The following is a 12,193-nucleotide window of genomic DNA, read 5'->3' as shown; positions in this document are numbered from 1 at the left end:
CTTGCCAGATATAAACAAGATTGGTCCATGCATGTCAGTGTTACGGTCCGGACAAAACCAGACGGACGCACGCACATACACCGAAAGTGGTGACTATATCGAGCTCACCACAAGCAGGCTCGACAAAAATGATAACAATGTTGTATTTTTCAGTTGGGTCCAAATGTAACTATAGGGAAAAATTGTGTGTTGGGAGAAGGGGTTAGAGTACGAGACTCTGTGATTCTAGAAGGAGCAGTTTTACAGGTAAATTTGTATTTTTGTATTTACCATTATTTTTGAGGTTAAAAAAGCTCAACATCTGAATGTAACAGGTTTCTTATTTAAATTTTCCCAGTATGCATAATTATGTTTTTTATGGTTACTACAGCATTTTAAACATTTCATATTGAGAGCAACAGATGCTGTCAAAATTGCACTTTGTCAAACTTTCCTGCGCAAAAATGCCTGAAATTTACAGTGGTTAAATTGTTTTGAAATTAAAAATTACCTGAGAAATCAAGGAATAAAAGTACAACTATAATTATCTGTTTTAAATCTACACAAGTCAGTGCATGTTTTTTAGAACGGAATTAACCAATGAAGTGATTAAAATATTTTCAGGATCATTGCTGTGTGTTGGACAGTATTATTGGTTGGAATTCTCAGATTGGTGTCTGGACTCGGATAGAAGGCACTCCAAATGATCCGAACCCGAACAAACCTTTCGCTAAAATAGAAACTACCCAAACATTTACAAATGATGGCAAACTGAACCCTTCCATTACAGTTATAGGTAGGTCACCTATTTGTAATTTAATTATCCATTTGTGTAAAGTTCCCTCATCTGAGAAGTTTATGCAGAATTTCCATATTTCATTATTGTGTAAAATAAACTAATCTTATGAATTTATGCATAAAAAACAAATATTATGAATTTGTACATAAATACCACATATAAGGGCATAAAAACCTAATCTTACGAATTTTTGCATAAAGAAACTAATATTATGAATTTGTGCATAAATACCACATATAAGGGCATAAAAACCTAATCTTACGAATTTTTGCATAAAAAAACTAATATTATGAATTTGTGCATAAATACCACATATTAAGGCATCAAAACCTAATCATATGAATTTGAATTTGAGCATAAAAACCTAATTGCTTGAATTTGTGCATAAAAAACTAATCCTATGAATTTGTGTAGAATCATCTATAATCTTACGAATTTATGCAAAATCTATGAAATACATGACTTTTACAGTCCAAGATAGACCATCATGTTTTTATGTATTACAGGATCTGATGTTCAGGTACCATCTGAAGTGATCATCCTCAACTCCATTGTACTTCCTAATAAAGAACTCAGCGGCTGTTATAAAAATCAAATTATTCTGTAGAAAATAAACTAGTTTAGGATTATTTTATGAGGAAGATTATAAATTCATACACTGTGTGACATATGAAGTTAAAACAGAATTAACTCCAAAACATTTTCAAGTCAGACATAAGCCTAGCTGAATGGCAAAATTTAGTATGAAAATTGTTTTTATATTCAATTTATAAGTTTTAAAGATAAAAACTTAACAAAATCACTTTACTGGTAAAGTATTTTTTTTTGAAAATGCTTTAAGAATATTTTTTTTTCAAAAAACATTGGTTCAGTAGAGACTGTTTTAAGGATTTCTGTTCACTTCATATTCATGTTGAGAAATTGTCAGCATGTGGAGAAATTGTCAGCTACTTGTGGAGAAATTGTCAGTACATGCGCACAAAATTCAGGAAAACCGATTAGTATTATTGATTGCCATTATACAACTTAAATACAGTTGAAAAATGGAATGGAAATCTACAGTCCAACTTTGTTTAGTCAAACTCGCAGGGCCAGTGGAAATTTGTTCTTTAGTCATTGGTAGTTTGAGCCAACCAGTTATGTTAACTGCCCGCCATTACATAAAACATTAAATACTGTTTAGAAACAGCACTAAACCCAAAGTTAACAAACAGTTTTGTTGTTCGAGCAGAAGCGGTTACATTAAAATTTCATCGTAAGAGCTGGAGGTACAGTTTGAGAATTCCAGGTTTGAGCGAAGGGAGGTATTCAAGAGGTCCGAGTTTGAGGATTGAAGTATATCTATATATATATATATATAATATATATATATATGACTGTATATCATCAACAATGCACTGTTACCATGTAAACATCAGTAAAGCTTGTAATCACTGTGTTAAAGGTTTACTTTTACATTAGGTAGGACATCTGATCGTTTTTGGAGGATGGGGGACTTCTTTGTGTAGGAAATATTCACGATACAGACTCTCAAAGGAATATATTTTACGTGGTTAGTATCCCTACCTAGATGAAACAAAATACCAAAATTAACCATGATTAGACGTGTAACCTGCATTCTTACGTGTATTCTAGGTTAGCAGTTTGGATCAGTTTAGTACTTTTTTTCTGCTTATTTATTTAAATGGTGAAGATTACAAACCGATATAAGACTGCCCTTATTTTAGTCATGCCTGCAGTGTGCCAAAATTTTCCTAAAATGGTATTGCTTCATAAAATTGAAATTATAACTCCCAAGAAGTTTTTAAGCTAGGTGCGTGTTAATTTTTAGGGGGGAAAATTGAAAAATAACGCCCATTTTTATTTGCATTTTGTAATTTATTGTTATACAGTAGTTTTAACTCTGTATTAAACATGTGATATTTCTAAGCTTAGATCTAAAGGAAGATTGTATAATATGATGGCAATAAGGTTTAACTTTTCCTAAGGTACAGTTTAGCCTGCCATTAATTTCAGTGACTTCTTTGTTGATTTGGGGTGGGGGGGGGGGGGGAACCTGAAATTTCGAGATTTCAATTTGCAAAGATGGCTATAATTTGAGTGCTTACTGTTTTTAGCTCACCTGAGCAATGCTCAGGTGAGTTTTTCTGATCGCTCGATGTCCGGCGTCTGGTGTCTGTCGTCCGTCGTCTGTCAACATTTAGCTTGTGTATGCGATAGAGGCTGTATTTTTCAATTAATCTTCATGAATATTGGTCAGAATGATAATCTTGATGAAATCTAGGCTGAGTTCGAAAATGGGTCATTTCGGGTCAAAAACTAGGTCACTAGGTCAAATCAAAGAAAAACCTTGTGTATGCGATAGAGGCTGTATTTTTCATTTAATCTTCATGAATATTGGTCAGAATGATAACTTTGATGAAATTTAGGCCGAGTTCGAAAATGGGTCATCTCGGGTCAAAAACTAGGTCACTAGGTCAAATCAAAGAAAAACCTTGTGTATGCGATAGAGGCGGTATTTTTCATTTAATCTTCATGAATATTGGTCAGAATGATAACCTTGATGAAATCTAGGCCGAGTTTGAAAATGGGTCATCTCGGTTCAAAAACTAGGTCACAAGGTCAAATCAAAGAAAAACCTTGTGTATGCGATAGAGGCGGTATTTTTCAATTAATCTTCATGAATATGGGTCAGAATGATAACCTTGATGAAATCTAATCCAAGTTCGAAAATGGGTCATCTCGGGTCAAAAACTAGGTCACTAGGTCAACTCAAAGAAAAACCTTGTGTATGCGATAGAGGCTGTATTTTCAATTCTTCTTAATGAATATTGGTCAGAATGATAACCTTGATGAAATCTAGGCCGAGTTCGAAAATGGGTCATCTCGGGTCAAAAACTAGGTCACTAGGTCAAATCAAAGAAAAACCTTGTGTATGCGATAGAGGCTGTATTTTTCAATTGCTCTTCATGAATTTTGGTCAGAATGATTGCCTTGATGAAATAAAGGCCGAGTTCGAAAATGGGTCATCTCGGGTCAAAAACTAGGTCACTAGGTCAAATCAAAGAAAAACCTTGTGTATGCGATAGAGGCGGTATTTTTCAATTGATCTTCATGAATTTTGGTCAGAATGATATCCTTGATAAAATCTAGGCCGAGTTCGAAAATGGGTCATCTGGGGTCAAAAACTAGGTCACTAGGTCATATCACGTAAAAACCTTGTGTATGCGATAGAGGCTGTATTTTTCAATTGATCTTCATGAATTTTGGTCAGAATGATTACCTTGATGAAATTTAGACCAAGTTCGAAAATGGGTCATCTGGGGTCAAAAATTAGGTCACTAGGTCAAATCAAAGAAAAACTTTGTGTATGCAATAGAGGCTGTATTTTTCAACTGATCTTCATGAAATTTAGCCAGAATGATTACCTTGATAAAATCTAGGCCGAATTCGAAAATGGGTCATCTGGGGTCAAAAACTAGGTCACTAGGTCAAATCGAAGAAAAACATTGTGTATGCAATAGAGGATGTATTTTTCAATTGATCTTCATGAAATTTGGTCAGAGTGATTGCTTTGATGAAATCTAGGTCGATTTTGAATATGGGTTATCTGAGGTCAAAAACTAGGTCACTAGGTCAAATTAAAGAAAAATCTTGTGTATGCGATAGAGACTGTTTTTTTCAATTGATTTTTATGAAATTTGATCAGGTTGATTGCCTTAATGAAATCTAGGTCGAATTTGAATATGGGTCATCTGAGGTCAAAAACTAGGTCACTTGGTCAAATCAAAGAAAAAACTTCTGTATGTGATAGAGGCTGTATTTTTCAGTTGATCTTCATGAATTTTGGTCAGAATGATTGCCTTGATAAAATCTAGGTCGAGTTTGAACATGGGTCATCTAGGGTCAAAAACTAGGTCATATCTAAGAAAATGCTTGTTTTATCGCAAGAGACCAATTTTTTGGTCCAATCTTAATGAAAATTGGTCAGAATATTTGTTTCCATGAAATCACTAGGTCAAACCTGTTTTACACTGTTATGGAGTGTTTCTTAGGTGAGCGACCTAGGGCCATCTTGGCCCTCTTGTTTTATCTTCTGAGTACAAGAGTACCTTTTTATTGTTTGATATTTTATAGATATATAGCATTTCTTGTGTGCAATTTCCAAGCTTAATTGTTAGACAAATGTGGTTGAAGCAATTTCTTTAAACAAATTCACATTTCTATTTATTTAATCCGATGAACGATTTTTCTACATCTAGAAAGAAAAAAAATGTTATTTTATATATTTATCGTACTTTCCATGTTTTATTTATTTTATTGTTTTTTTATTTATAATTCTATTAATGTACAGCTGGGATGAAATATGGATTTACTAATGTATGTTTCATGTGTACCTTTTTAAGTGGGCATAATAAATGATCCATGTTGTTATTTAGTGTTTTATTGTTGTTGTTTTTTGGAAAGGGAGTTCTATGAAAGGTAAATCACTAGTCTATATGAATTACACACACAGTAGTCTTAATGCATTATTCTAGTTACATATGAGATGGTTCCAATATCAGACTGAAATGAAAGTGACAATTATGACACAAGTTGTACCTCACACACGTGCGCGCACACACAAATAAATGGGTGTGTTTTGTTTTACTGGTCAGTTGACGAACCAGATTTCCATTAGTAAGTGGGGAACACTTGGGGTCTATGGGTTTTGCATTTCGTAGCAGGATTTACCGTGCAGTAGGCATCAGTTGGACAAATTTGAAATTTCAAAACTGTTTTGACTGAAAAAGTTTTCTGATCAGTAAGCAGAGAACACTTGAACCTACCACCACTGATGTGATATGGTCAGCTGACTTCCATTAAATGTTAGAGAATACTTTTATGTATAGCATTCAAGTATCATGAAATACTATGAGTATAGCAGATTAGCTATTATTTTCATGCCCCCCCCCCCCCCCCCCCCCACCAGTATATTGTTTTGATCCATCTGTCTGTCGATAGAAACTTCTGTTTCCTGTCAACAATTGGAGAACGCTTTTCCATCGCTACTTAAAGTTCATACGTACGTTGTGTCAGGTACGTCAAAGGGCAAGGTCACAATGATGTTGAAACTGACAACTATCCAAATAATTCGGGCAACAGTGACCGATGACGTAGTTTAGCCACACTGGGTGCTCAGACGTCAAAGGATGATTGTCCATTGTCAGTAGATGAACCCTATTGCTTCAGAGGTCTTTTTAAGTTAAAGGTAAACATCACAGTGGCATCAAGACTGAAACAGTTTCCGACCAATAACGGGAATAATTTGACCTAAGACTGCGAAATTTTGTAGCTGATTGCCAATGATCAGTAGATAACCCCTTTTGTTCTTATGACCAGTAGCCGAAGGTCCTAGTCACTGTGGACATGACACTAAATTGGTTTCAGATCAATTTCTGAATACTTTTAGAGTCAATAGCCTTCAAGCATCTATGGTTTATAGATGACCCATATCTTGTAGGGGGTTACGGGGTCAAAGGTCGATGATAAAGTGACTGAGGTTTGAAATGGGCGTATGACCATCACCCGTTTTGGCATGGTATATGACTGACATTTCGAATTAGATTGCTTTTTAAGGTGGTGGACATTAGGTCAAGGTCACAGTATTATACATGTACTTAATACAGAAAATGACTCGCCTAGTTACCACAGACAGACCGTCATGATTGCACATGCGTTTTACAATCAGTTCTTCATTTGATCAGTAGGTCAAAGGTCAAGGGCAATTCTGCGCCACTGGTGGAGACCGTTCGGGTCCACAACCAAGATTGAAAGGGTGATTGTTTAGTTAGTAGATGGACCCTTTATAGGACCTTCGAACGTCATGACTGTGGTCTACGTCTATTGATTTTAAAGTTTAATTCACAGACACTTTGGGTCTGGAACCCCCAACCCCTCCACCCCAAACTACTACGCACCTGTATATATTTTTATCATCATTGTATATCCAGACACAGACTATAATCACACAAGTAATGTTAAACTTATTACGGCATTAGAACCGGATGCTAAATATGCCACTGTTCAGTTATGCGTAACTAACTTATGTACAGTTGGAGAAAACCCCTATAATAAGTCCGCAGTCCGTGGTCTGCAGTAAGCTGAAAATCTCTGTTGAGAATATTATTATATATACTTTAACTCAAATATGTACATTGGGCTATTCCAAGGACATGCTTTGTTTTAACCGGATAAGTGATGGGCTTATCCGAGAATGTGAAGGCACCGTAAGTTTCATCCGCGAAATATATGCCAAGGTTGATCATACACAGTTATTAAATTCACTTAAAAATCATACAGTTGTGTAGATTCAAGTTTGATCTTTACCGTCAGAAAAAATCAGTTTTTAAAAGTTGTATTCAATTTTGAAAGATTTTATTTTTTTTTAACGGCACCATTTTGTCTATGTTTTTTATGAGTAATGCCAGTTCACGTGTGCGATCTTTCGGAAAGGACATCCTTGATATTACTGAACAATTATTGTTTATAAGAATATAAACGCGTTTTTATTCTTTTCATACAAAAATATGCTGGATTTAAATATTGCGAAATACATATCTAACCAAATTGTCTAGAAAAATAATTTATAAAGACACAAAAGTATAGCACACTGGCCTTCCAATCCTGAGGTCGGGGGTTCGATCCCCGGCAGCTACTCGGGGAATTTTCAGAAACGCTTTTCAGTAATTCCCACTCAACTAGAGGTGTACTGGTCAGGAACCCAGGCAATCCATGCGTGTATCAATGCTATACACTGGGCACGTTAAAGAACCAGGCTGTCTATTTGCAACGAGCTAGGCTAAGATAGCCGGACAAGCCTGTATCTGATTTCTTATCTCTCTGTCGTGGGGGCTTTGTCTCACTCTGTCCCTCTGGTCAGATCGCTCTGTGTCTGTACTAGTAGAGGATGAATTATGCGCCCTGTGTGGCTGCATTTGAACTATGTAAAGCGCCTTTGAACGTGAAATTGATCATGAAAAGGGCGCTATATAAATCTGGTATAATAATAATAATAATACCAAACAAGCTGTGCTTGTGCTATGGAAAGAAATAGCATATACATTTTCATTTTGTGCAAAGATCACTCAACTTAGACAAGAGCCAGATTTTCCCAAGCAGGTGCTCGGGACTGTTTCCTTTTCGGACCCCACAATGAAAATCTGGCTAGGTGCTCAGTTTTCTCAGATATTTTTCTTCTTCTTCCCGTTATGGAGTGAACTCGTTACTCGAGTGTTGCTATTATACACATGCCTGTATGTTTGATTTTGTCAAACGCAGTAATTTATCTTTAAAGCTAGCCCCACTCAGTTAATAATTATTGTTGCAGTAGCCTCGCCCTCCTCGCTTCCCCCCCCCCCCCCCCCCCCCCCCCCTTCTCCACCAATCATTTAATTAATTAAACCGATAGAAATATCCTGTAACGTATTGTTAGACCAGCATAGAGTTTCACAATGTATTATTATTTGAATTGGCTTTCTCACAATATATAAGCGTGCCCATCAGCTAGTGTCGGCAGTGCTAACACATAACGAACTTCAAAAAAGTTAAATGACACAATACGGAAATGGACGAAACAGCTTCGTGACTATCCGTCTTATTACGCTAACATTAGTTATAACGTTACGAAAAGTTCCGAAATGATGCGCACCGGAAGTCACATGTCCCTATTACTAAGCGACGTCGTCAAAGAAGCTGGACGCCATCAGTATCTCCGGGCGATAGATACCGCGTCCCTGAAGTTTTTTGTTCATATTAAAGCAAATTGACTTCAAGATGGATCATCGTGTCCACAAAAGGTGAGTTAAAATATTAATTTTACTACCTCATCATGATTAAGTATAATTGATGATATATTTAAACCGCCCATCACCGCGACAACCTACATCCTCCCCCCATCCCCGACCCTCCAAAAACGCAGGCTGGTCTGGATCCATTCTGGTTGCAAACTCATTATGTTGGTTTTCTCATGGTGCGGCTCAATTCATTTATTAATTTTTGCTGATGATGCAAGTGGAGGATCGTTTATGAATGCCACTAAAACTTTGTCCGGAAAAGCATTAAAAGCGATGAGCTCATTGTTTTCAGCCACAATATTATTAGAAATACCTAGCAAAATAATGTTTACTCTATTTCATACCTTTGTAGCATCCATAGTTAAAGATACCCAATGGCCATCGTTCACTAAAATATTTTATCTTGTAGGTATGAACTTTGGGTCTTAATATATCTTTAACTATATTATTGTGAAATATGCGGTTTCTGCAAAATCCGAATAGTTAGAAAGGGTGTAAAATAAATCATAAAATTTAGCAATGTTTGTTTTTTCTAGGTCATTATCAAGAGCAAGAGAGAGCTTTCCCCCAATTCAACCAGGAAGAACCTCCTTATCTTCCAGTACCGAGATGGTGATGTCACAGAATCCCCTCAGTGGTATACGCAGACAAAAATCGTACAGACATACGCAATGCCCGCCACTCAACGAAAGTACCAAACGGCAGAGGCCCAATATTGGTCACTCTTCTACTTCTGTCGATGAAGAAATCAAACGTCAGAGGCCCGGCAGTGGTCAGAAAATGACAACATTAGGTAATAACATGTACCTAGGGCTAGGATCGCATAAAGAAAAAAATAAATAACATAACATGGGTTACTTAATAAATGCAAACCGGTTTCGTTTATTTAGTCATAAGGGCGAATAATACAATTTGGCGTCCTAAAATGCGTAATTGCTAAGCAACGTCATTTTATGCGTACACATGTGTACACAACGTAAATATTGTGACATCGACAATTTTGATTAAGATTTGGTTTAAAAATATCAATGAAATAGCGTTCTTTAGATAAGCTTACTGAAACACCATTACCATGAAATTTGTAAAAAGGAAATATTTTGACATTTTTAAACCAAATCTTAATCACAATTGATGACGTCACAATATTTAAAGTCGTAATCCGATAGTTCTTAATTGCACATCAACAACACTAATTGACTAAGGCTTCTTCGACCTTTTCTAAAATATCAGATTTTTGGAGACTGATATTCATATAAAGAACTATATCGCTACTAAAGAGAAAGAAAAAAAAAAGAAAAATGGATATCTTTATTGGAGTAAAAGTCTGAAAATCTGACATTCTACAAACATTGTGTTCAACCTCGACACCTCTGAAACAAGGAACTATTTATGTACCAGCCAAAGTAGTAAAGGCACAGAGAATATACAGCATATTACTGATATTTGATTTCTATTTGTAATTTTTTTTTCTACATATTATCTATGAGTATCAGTAAAGTAAACTGTAGTACTTAACACTGGAGTAAATTCACATCGTGGTATCCGATTGTATGTTCGGTTTGAATTAAAAAGAAATGATTTCTTTTCATGATATATGATTTTCAAACGCATTTCATTCCGTTTGCACGTGATTCTTACATTCTTTGAAAACAAAGGCAGAACAAAAACCTTCCTATATTGATGGAAAACAAATATCGCTATATTTCTGCCACGACGGCAATTATATATCAATAAAGGATCAGACATTTCTATATTTTTCATGAGTTTTACGTGGTTTATATTTTAGCCACCGCAGAGTCTGGACACACATATACAGCACTTGAGCTGGAGGACAAAGAAACAAGAGCTAAATTGGAAATGTTATACAAGTATGCAAATAGGTAAATGCCTATTACATTTAAAGCGATATTCCTTTTTGTATCTTATTCATATACTTCTATCACTGGCCAAATTTTATGATAACCAGCCACATAAATTCACATAACAGTATGATCCAAATATAGTTAAAAAGTTGGTGCTCAACTACTCCGTGGCAGTTTCGACTGAAATGTACATTCTAGCATAAACTGCTGTTCTTGTCACTTTTTGGGGGTGTTTTAACATGAGAAAAAACGTGTGTTAACAGAGAGATTCTCGCGCTCGCGTAATGTTATAACACCTTTTCATATATGCGCGTTCCGTGGCAAAGCGTAAACGTCACTCGGCCCCAGAACGGATACTTCAAAACGAAATGACGTCAACGTAAAAAAAATACTCAGACATTCCCGCGCATTTCGTGGAAATTTAATGACGTTGAGTGACATTGTATCCATTTAACAGTTTTTACGCGTTTTATGCTAGAATAGCGTTAGCGCATGTTTATTTCGTGTTATAACCTCTGCAGAATCCCGAGGGATTGGTTGGTGCCCGAGCCCATTAGCCCCTGCTCCTCCCAGTCGGTTGACAACCGCCCTCCTACTCCTGTAGTCATGATGTAAAAGCCGAAAAGAGAAGAAAAAGAAAGGAAAAGAAAGAAAGAGAAGCCAAAAAGATGGAAGAGGCAAGAAAGAAAGAGCAAGAAAAACTAGCAACGGAGAGAATGATGGCGGAACTATCAAGAAACAGGTCGATGTTCAATGGGAACAAGGACACTCTTCCAGCCATCGGAAGAAACACGGCAGAGGTAAATATTGATTTTGATTTGCTATGATGCTTAAACACTGTTATGTAAGCAAACGGTTTTAATCTAAGGCTTAAGTCTTTCTTGTTTGTTTTATTAATACCTTTCAGTTAATTATTAGAGCTGCGACAACATGTATACTTTCACAGTTGTGTTTGAGGTATGTGTTAAGTTATATGTCAAATTTGTTGCTTGAACGTAATGTTTCGGTAAATTCTTAGGTAAATTTTTGCATCCAAAAGTTGCCAAAGATCCAAGAATATGAGATAACAGGCCCATCTTTGCCAGACAACAATGCTGTTGACGTCATCAAGAAACACGACGCCATAGTCCGAAATACCGACTTCATGAAAAAGATCAGCCGAGATTACATCAACGCAAGCGCCGAACTGATGAAGCCTTACAATAAGAACGAGGCCATTGACGTCATCGAGAAGCACGAAGAAGAAGTTGGCAGAATGCACGCAATGTATACCGGAAGTTATACTACGAAAAACGCCTGCCAACTAGTGTCCGCAAGATCTAGAAGCTCATCTGGAGTGTCTAGGCGGATGGCAGTTTAATTCCTTACCAATGGTCATGCATGCTCATACTTATTTCTCGTTTTTTTCTCTTATTATCCAATATCTAAAAAAATAATTTATTTTATTGATCTATGCTAAAAACATGAACAGTATCGTGAAAAAAAGATAATATCAATGAAAATTTTATAATAGTTTTCGCAATCAGGCACAGATAACCAGCTTGCTATGTTAAATCAAGGGTATGTTTTCTTTCTTCAAATTTTCACAAAGATCCAAAAGGTGGATTATATATATACGAACTGTGCAGTCTGTTTTATCAAAGAAAGAACAAAAGGTGCGCAGTTATATATGCATCCAGGACGCGCTCTTTACTTCCAAGTTCCTTGAAGTAAAGTTG

The 12,193-nt window shown here is 36.1% G+C and overlaps 3 protein-coding genes across 8 annotated transcripts in view; all 3 read left to right on the top strand.

Moving 5' to 3' along the window:
- Window positions 1-5,212, top strand: part of LOC123537852 (mannose-1-phosphate guanyltransferase alpha-B-like) — a 32,412-nt gene extending 27,200 nt beyond the window's left edge. For all 6 annotated transcript variants that reach the window (XM_045321724.2, XM_053529657.1, XM_053529659.1 and 3 more), the window contains 3 exons: window positions 154-246; window positions 604-775; window positions 1,285-5,212. In XM_045321724.2, the coding sequence (XP_045177659.2) occupies window positions 154-246; window positions 604-775; window positions 1,285-1,385 (366 nt within the window). In that variant the 3' untranslated portion in view covers window positions 1,386-5,212. The remainder of the gene's footprint in view (window positions 1-153; window positions 247-603; window positions 776-1,284) is intronic.
- Window positions 5,213-8,512: 3,300 nt separating this feature from the next.
- LOC123538782 (uncharacterized) lies at window positions 8,513-10,521 on the top strand. The gene is made up of 3 exons (XM_053529432.1): window positions 8,513-8,616; window positions 9,150-9,406; window positions 10,400-10,521. The coding sequence occupies exons 1-3, from the start codon at window positions 8,594-8,596 to the stop codon at window positions 10,495-10,497; spliced, it is 378 nt and encodes a 125-aa protein (XP_053385407.1). The 5' UTR covers window positions 8,513-8,593; the 3' UTR covers window positions 10,498-10,521.
- A 494-nt stretch (window positions 10,522-11,015) lies between these two features.
- Window positions 11,016-11,874, top strand: LOC128550442 (uncharacterized). Its single transcript, XM_053529508.1, has 2 exons — window positions 11,016-11,275; window positions 11,494-11,874. The coding sequence occupies exons 1-2, from the start codon at window positions 11,144-11,146 to the stop codon at window positions 11,833-11,835; spliced, it is 474 nt and encodes a 157-aa protein (XP_053385483.1). The 5' UTR covers window positions 11,016-11,143; the 3' UTR covers window positions 11,836-11,874.
- The last annotated feature ends 319 nt before the right edge of the window (window positions 11,875-12,193 follow it).

This window comes from Mercenaria mercenaria, chromosome 18 (assembly GCF_021730395.1).
Source record: "Mercenaria mercenaria strain notata chromosome 18, MADL_Memer_1, whole genome shotgun sequence".
In the NCBI taxonomy this organism is placed as follows: Eukaryota; Metazoa; Mollusca; class Bivalvia; order Venerida; family Veneridae; genus Mercenaria; species Mercenaria mercenaria.
Note: the sequence above shows the minus strand (reverse complement) of the source record. Positions and strands in the feature narration are given on the sequence as shown.

Bases quoted from the DNA above. Each gene is read 5' to 3' on its own strand.
- LOC128550442 (XM_053529508.1), top strand. From the start codon at position 11,144: ATGGAAGAGGCAAGAAAGAAAGAGCAAGAAAAACTAGCAACGGAGAGA. The intron at 11,276-11,493 runs GTAAATATTGAT...GTAAATTCTTAG, and splicing joins TCGGAAGAAACACGGCAGAG to GTAAATTTTTGCATCCAAAA.
- LOC123538782 (XM_053529432.1), top strand. From the start codon at position 8,594: ATGGATCATCGTGTCCACAAAAG. The intron at 8,617-9,149 runs GTGAGTTAAAAT...TGTTTTTTCTAG, and splicing joins GATCATCGTGTCCACAAAAG to GTCATTATCAAGAGCAAGAG. The intron at 9,407-10,399 runs GTAATAACATGT...TTTATATTTTAG, and splicing joins TCAGAAAATGACAACATTAG to CCACCGCAGAGTCTGGACAC.